Source organism: Alexandromys fortis, unplaced genomic scaffold (assembly GCF_014885135.2).
Source record: "Alexandromys fortis isolate MF-2015 unplaced genomic scaffold, M_Fortis_MF-2015_v1.1 scaffold_9, whole genome shotgun sequence".
In the NCBI taxonomy this organism is placed as follows: domain Eukaryota; kingdom Metazoa; phylum Chordata; class Mammalia; order Rodentia; family Cricetidae; genus Alexandromys; species Alexandromys fortis.
The window spans coordinates 11,150,224-11,164,217 of record NW_026067892.1 but is presented as its reverse complement, the minus strand read 5'-3'; the positions used below and the strand labels follow the sequence as shown (position 1 = coordinate 11,164,217).

Below are 13,994 nucleotides of genomic sequence, written 5' to 3'. Positions count from 1 at the left end.
GAGGAATAACTCGCTTCCATACTGCGATACATTGACTGATAAAGTCAAAATAAGTCACGCCGACAGCCATAAAAGCGAGTCAGTCTGTAGACCTCCGAGCTTTCCAAGCTGAGGGATGAGAGCTACCGGATCCTCACTAGTCTCCCTTCCTGAGACCAGAGACCAGGTCTCTTCACAAGTCTTAAAATGAATGCTCAGCCCAGCTACCTCCTCTCTGACTTTGGATGTGGGAGGTGAGCCACACAGGTGACCACAGGTAGGCTGGGAATGAAAATTTTAAAGGTCAAAATGACCTTGGACTTGTTACCATTCCCGCTAACGTGGTAAATCAGAATTTGTTTCCAGTCAGTCCAATGGAGCGAAGAAAGTTTTGTTTTGTTTTTTTTTCCTTAGGAAAGTCCTAGAAACTCTAAAGAGTTAAAAAAAAAAAAAAAAAAAAAAAACTGGGGAAAAAAATCCCCAAATTATGAAAGACAAAGTCAGATTCCCACAGCTGCAAGGGAGAAGTTTATGAACTCAATGTAACTCAAGATGTCTTTTAGGAGCCCGGCTCCCCTGACATATGCTATCCTCGCACTGCCAGGACACGGATCCCCACGCCTGGGTGACTTACTCCAGCTTGAGCCTCCAGCGTGGGGGCGGGGGCTCCCAGCTGAAGCCTTGACATCTGCAGCGCTTTTCCAGGCGACCAGACCAGGCCCTAGCTGGAGGAAGCGGATACTGGCGAGGGAAGGGAAAAGACGCGGCAGGGGTAGCCGGGACTCCTGGCTACGAGAAGCCCGGCAGAGTCCGTCACACTGGGCGGTCCCAGCGCGTGGGGATGCCACGGCCCAGATGTCCCAGCTGCAGCTGGCATCTCCGAAGTACGAATGTCAACTTAGGAGGCAGCAGGACAAACTTGGGCCTCTAGTCCGGCGAGCTGGCAGAGTGGGGGTGGGGGATGTCCCGTGCGCGGACTGGGCGCGAAGTGGGCCCCCTAAGAGGAGATCTGGAGCAGGGGCATGCCTACCTTGAAGCATGGCCTCGAGTTTCTTCCTGTCCACGCGGAAACGCTCCTCGCTCCACTCGGGACTGTGCAGGGGCGCCGCGGCCACCAGATCGTCCTCGGAGCCGGCCACTGGCGAGTCAGTGCTGCGCTCGCTGTTGGAGCCGGGGTCCGACTGCGCCGCCAGGTAGCCCGGCTCGCCCTGCGCGGCCATGGTGCGAGCGGCGCTCGGGCTGCCGCCGCCCCGGCCCGGGCCGTTCTGGCTCGGCGCGCCCCGGCGCTAGCTCGTGCCCCCGCCGCCGCCGTGACCGCGGGAAGCCCTGCGCATCCCCGCCTCGGGCGCCGCCCCCGCCCCACCGCGCCGTGCTGCGCCCCGGCCCGCGTCCCCGCCTGCAGCGCCCGCTCCAAGCGCAGAGCGCAGCCCGCGCCTCCGGCCGCCGCCGGCCCCGCCGCCTCGCGCGCTCATTGGCCGGGCCAGCCCACGGGGAGCGACGGGCGGGAGCGATCGGCCCGCGCCCTCTCACACGCACCACGTCCACACGCCGCGCGGCCCCGCCCGGAAAGCCTGCCCCTCGCGCGGACCCTCGGGCTCTCGGACACCCTCACCAAGTTCGAGCCCGGCGCTCCCCGAGTGCCCGCAGGCGCCCTCGTCACTTACTGCCACTTTTCTGTGCTTCCCCACCGAGTCCATCCCTCTAAGAACTCACAGATTCCTGTATCCTCCTGCAAGGCCAAGTTCAAGCTCAAAGTTCCCGCGTGCCCGCCAGGCACACAAGCTTACTTAGCCACACCTGCATCACCTACTCTCACTTTTTCTGTCCCTACACCTGGACTTCATCTCTGTCCATACTCAGGATACTCCAAACTTCCCACTCGGCCAAGTTAAAGCCTAGCGCGGTGCTGAAGCCCTCAAGAAGTGCACTCGAAAGTCCACTCCTATCCACACACCCACGGAACACCCTGAGCCGGTCCCATAAGTGACATGTGAACGGTAATAGTGAAAAGGGATACTTTCAACTTTTGCAGACATCAGAGCAGACCTGACTGAGCGTTCCTGTACCTAACCATTCCAATCCAAGGTGCCCTTCACCTTGCCAAAGCAAGAGCCGTGCAAAGATGTGCAGTAAAGGGACATCTCCTCTACAGATCCTTTGTATTTTCGAGGAAGAGATAGGGATGGGAAGATGTACCCTTCTCTGAATTTGTTAATTTCTGCCCTTGATGACAGTAGTTTCACCAACCTGAAGCATCTATCCCTACCCAGAATCAGAGCTAACTGCCTGGTCCTCTGAGCAGGCCGAGAGCTCCTTTCTGTCCTAGGCTGCCCACAGATGAAGGCCTGCAACTTCTGATCCTGACTTCCGGACCTGGGCATGCACCACTGCTCTCGGAGCTGAGTGTGGAGCTCAGAGGACAAGGCCCCGGTATGAACTTGGAACTCTCTCTTCCGCGCCACACAGATTCACACTGCCTTTCACGGAACGCCCAAAAGCACACGATTGTCTTTTCTTCTCCGGAGGAAGACGGAGATGGCAGAATGTCACTGTGCTACAGAGGGAAACAGTAGGATCACACCTGGGGCGAGCCGTGTCGTTCACTTGGGCCCACAGATAGTCATATAGTGTGCTTAAGGAAAATCAAAACTCTTAGTGGGGGCGGGGGAGGCAGGAGAGTTGGATCAGAGAGTAAGAGCTCTTGCTGCCAAATCTGACGACCTGCGTTGGATCCAAAGGACACAGGAGAGGCAGGAGAGGCCCAACTCAGGCAAGTTGTCCATTGGCCAATGTGAAAGCATACTGGAACAGGCACTCACGCACGTACACAAATAAGTATGGAAATGGAGTTTTTAAGAATCAGAAGCGGGATAGATGGCTCAACAACTAAGAGTCCTTGCTGCTCTTCCAGAGGACCCGAGCTCCATTTCCAGCACTCACAGCTCACAACTGCCCGTCACATGAACTCAGAGGTATCTGATGCCCTCTTCTGGCAATTGCACTCACACAAGGATAGGTACACACACACACACACACACACACACACACACACACACGAGAGAGAGAGAGAGAGAGAGAGAGAGAGAGAGAGACCACCCACAGGGTCTATTGGGCAGCACCCCGCAGCCTTCCATCAGGGTATTTATCCTGTTTCTCTGGGAGGAAATGATTGTGGGAACCTTGCTGTGCTCTGAGCACTGTGTTAGGCCTGAAGAATGGTGAGCAAAGAAAGACATAATCCTTGCATTCTTGAGACTGGCCTTCTGGGGACAAAGGTAGGTAGGATGTTACCACAAGATAAATGTATGTATAAAATAGTCCCTGTAGGCCTGGGTCTGAAAAAGCCCGGGTTAAAATCGGTCTCGCTGAACATAGTGGACAATGAGGACTACTGAGACCTCAAGAACAATGGCAATGGGTTTTTGATCCTACTGTACCTATTGGTTTCGTGGGAGCCTAGGCAGTTTCGTGGATGCTCACCTTACTAGACCTGGATGGAGGTGGGTGGCCCTTGGACTTCCCACAAGGCAGGGAACCTTGACTGCTCTTTGGGCTGACGAGGGAGGGGGACTTGATTGGGGGGGGAAGGGGAGGCAGCGGTGGGGAAGAGACAGAAATCTTTAATAAATAAATAAATAAAAATTAAAAAAAAGTCCCTGTATCAATGGTTCTCAACCTTCCTAATACTGCGACTTTTTAATATAGTTCCTCGCGTTGTAGTGATCCGGAACATGAAATTATTTTCATAATTGTAATTTTGCTACAGTTATGAATCATAATGTAAATGTTTTTTAGAGAGAAAGATTTGCCAAAGGGGTCACAACCTGTGTGTTGAGAACCACTGCCCTATAGCAACCATTGTAAAAGGGGACCCCAGACAGGAGAAAAACCTACAATGGACTATCTAGGTTCAAAAAGGTCATTGATGCTTGTCAAAAGACTAACTCAAGAATTCACCTGTTCCAGAAAAATAAATTTATTTTCTTAAATTTTCAAGACAGAGTTTCTCCGTAGCTTTTTGTTCCTGTCCTGGAACTAGCTCTTGTAAACCAGGCTGGCCTCGAACTCACAGAGATCTGCCTGCCTCTCCCTCCCGAGTGCTGGGATTAAAAGCGTGCGCCATCACCGCCCAGCCCAGAAAAATAAAATTTTTACCCAGACAGGAGAAAGAAGGAAAGAGTCATCCCTGCAAAGTATGATAGGATAGGAATAGACCAACCCTGCAGGAGCTAGACATTGAGCAGAAAGCCGCTGTGAGAGTTGGGATTAATACAGACACTCAGTGGAGGAGGAGGTGGTGGCCTTCTTCCCCCCATTCCAGCAGCAGGGATAAGGTCAGCAGGGCCAGGACAGGACAATGAGGGATTGGATAGACTGAGACGGGGGGGGGGGGGGGGGGGGGGGGGGGGGGGGGGCTCGAGTCAAAGGTGAGTTATGGACACAATACACCCCAATCTCTTCAGTTGGGTGGCTATCTTCATTCTCAGAACAAAAGGAAAGTGCACAAACGCTTTAGATAAAAGGCGGTGTTGTTAAATCTGAGCATTAAAGAGATGCCACTAGAGTTATATTTAGTTTAGAGAGCAGATTACAGGGCAAGGACAGAAGAGGAATGAACTCATGTAGATACTCCCCAGGCATCTCAGATCATGGATGCTCAGCATCTGAGACAGGAGCGTGGAGAGTCATGAGAGGATTTGTGGGAAGTAATTCCACAGCGTCACCAGTACTCTAGTGATGGATGGGACGTGGGATAATGGAGAAGAATGTGTCCACAGGATTATGGTGTCACAGAGAAAGGTTGGTGCTGTGGGCCGAAAGAGAGATTACTGTGAGATTTCTGTGCTGGAGGAATGATCACAACATCGATTCCAAGATGTTGGATCTTGGAGAATTCTAAGACGAGATGTCAAATAAACAGTTGGATATAACAGTGTAGACTTCAGTGCTGGGCTCATAGATTGAGAGAAAAAATACAATCTTTGCCTACACGCAATCATGCCAGTGATACACAGGAATGGGGCTTAGCTGGTGAACAAGAAGAAAATACAACCTCAGGAAATAGCATTCTGGCATGTGTGGATCACATACAGTCTGGAGAACATGAGAGAAAATCGAAGCAGCAGCGAGAAAAGGGGAAAAGCAAAGCACTCAGGAGAAAGAGATTTCTCAAATGAGAACACAGTCATGCCTTCACAGTGTGGGGAGGTCGATAGTCTCTGCTAGGGGTCACTGGGACGTTAGAAGTAGACTCGAGTGGGATGGTTGAGAGCGGGCACAAGTAATGAAATGAGAAAGGAAGACTTTGGGCGATGTCTCACTGAGTACCAAAGTGGAAATCCCGAGGGAACTGGGTAGAGAGCAAAGACTGTTGGTTGGCGTTAAGGGATTGGCTTCATGGTGTCTGAGTTGAGTATATTCTAAAGGCCTGGGGGAAAATCCAGTTGGTAGAAACTAAACAACCAAAACCAGTCTTGATACCTCAGAGCATTGAAGCCATCAGTAAAACAACAACAGGAGAAAAGTAGACTGTGTGACGAGTAGATACAGTTCCTCTGTCAACCCACAGGCCAGCTGTTGGGTTCCATCTTTCCTGCACAGGAATTCCTATGTCTCATGGCTTTTATTTTCCTAAGACAGTAAGTGTCAAGGTAATCCACCATGAGATTGGGTAAACGAGAGCTCTCAGTGGACTCGGGAAAGTAGAGAGTTTGTTTTTGCTTTTTGAGAAAATGTGATTTGTGTGCAGGTGTACATGTGTGTACGTGTGTGTGGAAGCAAGATGGACAGCCACTGTCATTCCTTGGGAATCTTCCGTATTGTTTTTTGAGACACAGTCTCTCATTGGTCCATGGCCTGCCAAGAAGGCTAAACTGACTGGCTAGTGAGCCCTAGAGTTCTGCCTGTCTCTGCTTTCCCAGAACTGGGATTATAGGCATGCTCCACCACACCTGGAATTTATACATGGGTTATGGGGATCGAACTCAGATCCACACGCTTGTGCAGCAAGCACTTTACCAACTAATCTATTACCCGAGCCTTCGCAAACTTTAAAAATAGTGTCTGTGTCTGTGAAAGACTGAGTTGGCCTGCATTGTTCCATTCATGTGGATACTCACCATCTCTAATTGCTTCAGGGTGCTTGTCCTGAGATTTTCTCCAAATGCACACTGCTTCATGGGTATAGACAGAGAAAATAGGAGTCTCATCAAATATATTCAGGAACAGGAACTAGAAGGCCATGGAGCAATGCCTATTGGGAAATCATTTCAAATGCAAAACTACCAACTAAACACAAATCTAAAAAAAATCTTAAAATAGAAATGTGGATGGATGAGAGAGAGAGAGAGAGAGAGAGAGAGAGAGAGAGAGAGAGAGAGAATTTTCATTATACTCTGTGATAGCTACTGAAGATTGCATAGTACCTGAAATAAGAGAATGAAACAAAAAGTAGAAAAAACACAGAAAATGGAGCCCAAATGATCAGCACACGGATGTTAAGGAGTGGCTCAAGATAACAGTGCAAGAAGAACCTGGGCTGGACTAGGCCATAAGTCTGAAGATTCTGATTTCCTCTGGACATAACTGAGCTCTTGAAGTATAGCAATACTCAAAGGCATTTAAGACACTTGGTGAAGACTTGGATATTACTGATTCATAAACAAATGTGAGGTATGTTTAAACCCAACTGTTTGGGCCAAGTGCAGCAAGGGACCATGCAGGAATGTCAGAGTTCTTGGTATAAGCGGCACAGCTGAGCGGTAGCCAATGTCCTGTAGATACAGTGAGGCCAACTGTGAACACTGGCCTACCCTAAATTATGTTATGGCTAGACTAGGAACTTGGAATGTTGAGAAGTGTCTGTGGTGGTGGCTGAAGGAAGGAGCAGTGCTTTTACGGGAAAGAAAATCACTCCTGAGGAAACATCGGTAAATAGTGAATAAAGCTCCTTGAAAATCGAGAATTAGCTGTCTTGGATGTTATTCAAAGGTACATAAGTGGAAATAGAGTCAATCTAGAAGTTTCAGAAGTAGCTACTGGTAGAAAGCGTGAAATGGAGGGAAGGCATATGTATGTATATATGTGTGTGTATATATATACATATATATATAAAATTTCGGGTTTTTATTTCAGGTTAAGTCATATGGGTGTATTACTTTCATTTTGGAAAAGCAATTAAAGCAACATATTCTTATTATATCATCATTGCAGTGGGGAAAAATGTAAATAACAGAACCAAGAATTCAAAGGAACCATGCTCTTTCCATAAAAAATGAGCCACACTTGAAACCACATCTTTTGTTTTCCTGAGCGCATTTTTTTCCATTATTTGTTTTGTTTTATTTTAACTTTTCATTTTTTGAGGAAGAGAGAGCTTTTCAACCCACTTGAAATTCCCAATATAGGAACAGAGCCTTCAGTGAACCAAGCCTCCTCCCCGCCCCCCCAAAAAAAGACACTCTGAAATTTTTTAAACGTACAATCTCTTCAAATTAGTCAGGTGGTGGTGGCTGACAACCTTGGGAGGACAAAGCAAGCAAATCTCTGAGTTCAAGGCCAACCTAGTACACAGAATGAGTTCCAGGGCTACACAGAGAAGTCCTGTCTCAAAACAACAACATCAACAATAACAAGTCTTCAAATTCACAAAACGTAAAAAGCCAAAAGAAATTTTTAGAAAAATAAGACGTTCATGCTATTTACCTTAAAAATATACATCTAACCTTGACTAATGGACATGTGCTGAAAAGCTACCTGAAACAATCTAAGAAAAATCGGATTAGCATTCTTTTACAGACATCATGGTCCTCTGACTTGTTTCTTCTAAGGAAAAGTGCAGAAATACTGACCCCAAAATTAGGTGTTTTGTAGTAGACACAAGAGTTTATATTAAAGAGGCTTATCTACTTTTTAAGTTGTTGAAATAGTTTTATTTATTCTTTGAAAACATCATGCATGTATACAATATATACTGCTTTCTCTCTCTGCATTCACCCACGCATTTCATTTCTTAGCTTCTTTTTTTGTTTGTTTGTCTGATTGTTTGTTGAGACACTTTCTCTGTGTCACCCTGGCTGTCCTGGAACTTGCTCTGTGAACGTGGCTGGACTCGAATTCAAAGACCTGTCTACCTCTGTCTCCCGAGAGCTGGGACCAGATTGGTGGCCTTTCTCTCACTTCAGCCCTTGGCATCCAATGATGTCTAAGTAATCACAACACAGGGCCAGCTGCTCCCCAGGAGACAGCTCACAGGGCTCAACCCCGGCCCCAGGTCTGCTGGCCACCTCAGTCTCCTGCCTTGCACACCCCAATAGCAGGGAGCTATTTGTGGTTCGGGCCAGTCCAGCTCTCTCCTCAGAGCTCTTTGCACGGCCTCCCCATCTGCATCTACTCCTCCGTTTGATTCCCTAGGCCTTCACCAACACCCACCGCCTGCTTATTCAACTTCTCTTACCTTTTCCTTCCAAGGAATACCAGGCTCGTCCCGTTAAAGCACTCACTATGCTCCCATCACTGTATCGTCGTCATCACGGTCACTATTGTCCTCGTAATATAGCCGGTGCCTGAGTTCTTGCAGGGAGAGCACAATGTCTTTCATCCTGTGCCTCCTGCCCCAGCAATTGCTTGGTAAGGTTCAAGGGCTTCTAACCGTGCAGCTAGAAAGTCATACTTGGGAATTAGTCTATCATTCCATTTAGACATCTATGTCACCATGGAATAATTACTTTTGAAGGAGCGCAGGGAAAAAAAAGATTTCAGCAAAACTCTTCTGACATTAAATGTGATTGGTAGGGCGGCAGCATTCTCTGCAATTGGCAACTAAGAGGTCAGACCCATGGGAAGGCCCAGAAGGACCAGAATGTCATGTGACACAAATTACAAAAAACATAGACAACTCTGGTCGGACTGGCAAGATGACTCTCTGGGTAAAGGCGCTTGCCTAGTGCCCCAATATGCCCGCCCCCAGAAACCAGGTGAAGAGAGAGAGAGAGAGAGAGAGAGAGAGAGAGAGAGAGAGAGATCTATAAAGTTGTCCTCTGACCTTCATCTAAGGTCACAGCCACTCAGCCTAGAAGCCTGAGGCTACTCCAGGGGTTCTATCACTTGCTAATGAGGAGAGAACGTACTTAACACTTTCTCCAAATTGAGGGTAAAGTCCTTCTAGAAGTGGAGAAAGTGGTCAGAATTCTCTTGCTGTTTCCATTAAATGAATCTGCAACAACAACAACAAGTTCTCAAATGTAGCAAGTTATCAATGGTATTTTCAACACCTTAATGCTAAAACTGAGAGGATACTAAAGCAACCATGAAAAAGAGAACAGAATGGATGAGTGTGGCCAGGCACGGACACCGAAGACGGAAATGAACTTCCACGGGGATGTGAATTTGAACATTTCCTGAGAGGACACTTTGCCAGAAGCAAAAATAACAAAAAGAGACACTAGTGATGCTGTGTTGAAGCCGCCACCCAAAGAGGTGTCCTGGCCCCAGCCGCCCAGCTTCCTCTGTTGTCAGGGTTTCAAAGCACGTGTTAATTATGCTTTTGATCTACAGTGCTGACCTTACCTGCCATCTCTTTATTCCTGGAGTAACACCCACATGTAAATCTGTTCTCATGACTCCCTGGAGCTTGAGAAAATGGAATGCTTTGGCAAAAGACAACAGTAAGTACGTGTAAAGTTGTCCTTCCTCAATTGTGTTTTTTAAGGAACTGACAGTCTACTGGCAATGTGACTTTTAGGTTTAGCCAGAATCAAAGAGTACAATGCCAGAAAAGCATTCAGCCCGCACGGCTGGCTCAGCTTCTGAGGCCACACTGGGTTATAAGGTGAATGCCACCACTGCCACTTGCGTGCTAAACCTCACATCAAATGAGGAGAAATCACTTCCAAGAATTAAAGCCAATGGAATTTTGAAAGGGAGCCTTCCTGGGCACCATGCGTGGGAAGTATGGGTCATAGCTGAAAGAGAAGATCCTCAAAGTCAGCCCCAGGACCAAACTCCACAGAAACCCCAACGGCCAAGTCCACGGTCCTCACTCCACCACACCCCCAGCCTCTTTCATGGCTGCCATGACTAGCTGATCACAATCCTTTTCCACTCCGGTTCAGGAAATGCTTCTCCACACACAGTCCCAGCAGCCAACACGGTTGGCTCTCAATATAACTCTCGCTTGCCCAGTTGAATCCACCGCTGTGGTTAAATGACCAGAAGGCAGATGGCTCCCGAGAAACACGAGCTGCTGACTTCTTAGCGGAGGTGAGCCTACGAGAAGGGAGACAGACATCCTAGTCGCTATGTCCCAGCCTGTCCCTTCAGACTCTTTGTCCAGCTGAGATGAGGGGGAATCCAAATGAGTGCCCCCAGAATGGGCAGCAAGCTATGACCATGTGTATCAATAGCCCTTAACTGGACACCAGGAGATTCAGTGTTTAAACACACTTTCTCTAATCATGTAACTTGGGGCAAGTTTCATTTGGGGAGACTAAATTCCATCTACAACACTTGGAAACATGTTGACGTAAACTATGTGATATGATATTTGGGGGTTGCTCATAATACAAAATCGTCATGATTTGAGGGAATTACTCACTTGGAAAAATACTTGATTAGCTCAACAACGGGCAGAGGGAAGAGAGAACATAATCGGATAAGACCCGAAGGATGATCACTTAAGGACATAGGCAAAGGAGCTCAGAATGATGTGGGTGAACCAGTCACTGTCACAAGAAGAAAAGAACATAGCCCCTGAAGTCAAATCCCTGGACTACCACACACCTACTGGGCCACTGGCCATTTGTGATTCTGTGTCCATTATCGATTCCTTTAAACCTAACTACTCCCAACGTTAGCAGTTCAAAATGGCAAGTATTTGTCATTTCTGGGTCTTGGATATTGTTTAAACTTCATTATAAAGAAGATGAAAATCAGAAAAAACATATTTGAGATATTTCTGGGTTTTGAAGGATCAAGAATGCCCATCATTTAACTTGGTATTTCCTGGGTGAAGCTTTTAGAAGTCTTCACTCAAACAATCATCCAGGACTGTGGTGTCACCCCAGGGCTTAGCTGAGAGAAGACTGACTTCCACCACATATGGTTGTTAGAGTAATTGATTTCCTCACAGGCTCTTGGGTCGGGGACCTCAGCTGCTCTCTATTATGGTTTGGATCTTAAATGCCTCCCAAAGGCACATGTGTTAAATGCTTGGCACTGCTAAGAGGTAGGACCTAGAGGAAGCACGTTAGAGTTTGCTGAGGTTGCACCCTTGCAGAGGACACTGGGACTTCAGCCCCTTCCTGTTGTTCTCTGTTTGCTGGCCACCTGGAGGTACACAGACCTGTTCTGCCATGGGCTCCCTCTGCTGTGTCCATTCCAGACCCAAAGCAAGGAGGTCAACGGAACCATGAACCGAAACTTCAGAACCCACCATCCCATCTGAATCTTTCCTTGTTTTCAGTTGTTTGTCTCAGGTATTTGCTGCAACAACAGAATGTTGGCAACACAGTTGCTGTGGGCTAGAGGCTCTGCTGGCTTCCTTCTGCTTGGGCTTTTCCACAGGGCAACAGTAGCATGGGCGCTTGTTCTCATCTCCTGGAACCAGGGGAAAATAAGTGTCATGCCTCTTTATCTTTACGAACTACTCATTGTAACACAATGTGAGGCCACAGAGATGACTCAGGGGTTCAGAGCGCTTTGCAGAGGACCTGGCTTCCATGATGAGCATCCACATGGATCCAGTTCCAGTGGATCCAGTGCCCCCTTCTGGCCCCTCGGTGCACTGCACATTCATGGCACACATACATAAATGAGGGAAAATCCCCGTACATACAGGTAAAATAAATACATCTTTAAAAGAAAAGTGACATAATGTATCTTGCACATTCTCTTCATTAGAACCAAGGATCAGTTGGTTCAAGGGGAGGGAACAGAAAAGGAGGGAAGAAGGGAAGGGCTGAGGGAGGGGTGGAGGGAGGGAGAGAGAGAGAGAATATGAATCGTCAGAGAGCACTTCAAGCAGACATGATCCTCTACTCAACAGCCATGACCACATAGCAAAGTAAGACGCTTACAGCTAAGAGCAAATATTGAAAGCAAGCAGTGGTGATACAAGCCTTGAATCCCAGCATGTGGGAGGCAGAGACAGGTGAATCTCAGAGTTTAAGGCCAACTTGGTCTACAGAGTGAGTTTCAGGATGGCCAGGGCTACACAGAGAAACCCCATCTCAAAGGAGAGAGAGAGAGAGAGAGAGAGAGAGAGAGAGAGAGAGAGAGAGAGAGAGAGAGAGAGAGAGAGAGAGAGAGGAGAGTTGAACCTGGAGCTTACCAATTGGCTAGATGGGCTGGACAGTGAGCCCCAGCAATCCTCAATCTCTATCCCTGCTCCCCAGCCACCACTCCTAGCTTTTTAAGTGGGTGCTGGGGATCTACACTCCGGTCTTCATGCTTACAATGTACTCAGTTTACTGGTTCAACCATCTTCCCACAGCTGGGTTTTTTTTTTTAAGACTGTACTTTGATATATTGTATCAGCCCCGAGGCAATCATGGTCCTTTTAAAATACCTAAAATAGTGACACAGCTAGAGAAAGAACCAAAATGTAACAATAAAAGAAAAATAAACAACACAAAAGAAGATGGAGGGAGAAAAACAGTCCGTTGACAGAAAATAATGAGCAGCAGCATGCCCTTCTCTGACAATTCAGACATAAATGGATTACACTCCCCCAATCCAAAGACACAGAGGGCTAAAGAATTAAGACCAGCTGCATTTTCATCTACTAAAGCAGGCCAGTTCTAGTCAGATGATACTCAGAGAGGACATGGTTGACCGGGCTATCAAAGCAACCTACTATGAAGCATCTGCCTTTTCTACTGCTCAGGAAGCTGCTTCAGTAACACTCCAGCACTTTCTTCCACGCCAGTGTACAGTAACTGGGTGCCTGAACACCACCAGCTCTCCCCGTGGCCTGCCGGGGGGAACCAGAAAGCTGAGATGTTGTCAGTGTTGACGTGTCAGCCACTATACTACAGCGATCCAGGTTAGAGAGCAGCTTTCAGAGACAACTGTTCCTGGTATATGTTACATTATGAATATACAGTTGTCTTAAAGCCTAGACTTTTAAATCTGTTTTGTTTTGTTTTGTTGTTGTTGTTGTTGTTGTTTGGTTTTGCAAGATGGGGTTTCTCTGTAGCTTTGGAACCTGTCCTGGAACTCGCTCTGTAGATCAGGCTGGCCTCGAACTCACAGAGATCCACCTGTCTCTGCCTCTCAAGGTTCTGGGATTAAAGGTGTGCACCACCACCGCCCAGCCTATACTTTTAGATCTTGATTGTGGGGTTGAGAGATAGCTTAAATGATTGTCTTTAGGTATAACTATAGATTTTAAAACAGTCATTTGCTTATCTATATTTTATATTTTCTTTTAAATAAGTGTGAACTAAATATAAATTTTAATACATACATATTGAATCGTACATGACTAGAAAGACATTTTTTCAAAATTATAATTATTTTTTACCTTCCTACTAAAAAGCATTAAAATTTTCATGTGGCTGATAAATGAAAAACAGCTTCTAAATGCAACATACCCATGTCACCCTTCACTGAGAGTGGCCCGAAGGAGCCTATACACTACTCACAAGTTCCATTCATGGTAGCCTTCACATGGCTGAACACCCTGATACAATACCCCAAAGATGACTCAGTTATCATATTGAACATGTGACTGCCTAGAAGCAAATATGGAACATGAATCCTTGTATTCAAATTATTTAAAATATGAAGATCATAAAACTAAAGGTTACCCATAAAGATACTAAAACTGGAGGGGAAAAAATGCTTTCTTAAAACCAATGGCATTTGTTGTCTGGGAGCTGTTTGCCCAATGCATGCCTTCTGGTCTGGTCCACTCATTCCCCTGTCTTTGGCCCTTTACTGTATACCACATAATCACAGCCATTTCCAGCTAGTAAACACATACTATTTGTGCTAAGAGAAAATAGATACCTTGG

General features: G+C 47.0%; 1 protein-coding gene across 3 annotated transcripts in view; it reads right to left on the bottom strand.

Moving 5' to 3' along the window:
• Nucleotides 1-1,359, bottom strand: part of Bicc1 (BicC family RNA binding protein 1) — a 214,439-nt gene extending 213,080 nt beyond the window's left edge. For all 3 annotated transcript variants that reach the window (XM_050140516.1, XM_050140524.1, XM_050140534.1), the window contains exon 1: nt 1,010-1,359. In XM_050140516.1, the coding sequence (XP_049996473.1) occupies nt 1,010-1,199 (190 nt within the window). In that variant the 5' untranslated portion in view covers nt 1,200-1,359. The remainder of the gene's footprint in view (nt 1-1,009) is intronic.
• Nucleotides 1,360-13,994: the final 12,635 nt, after the last annotated feature.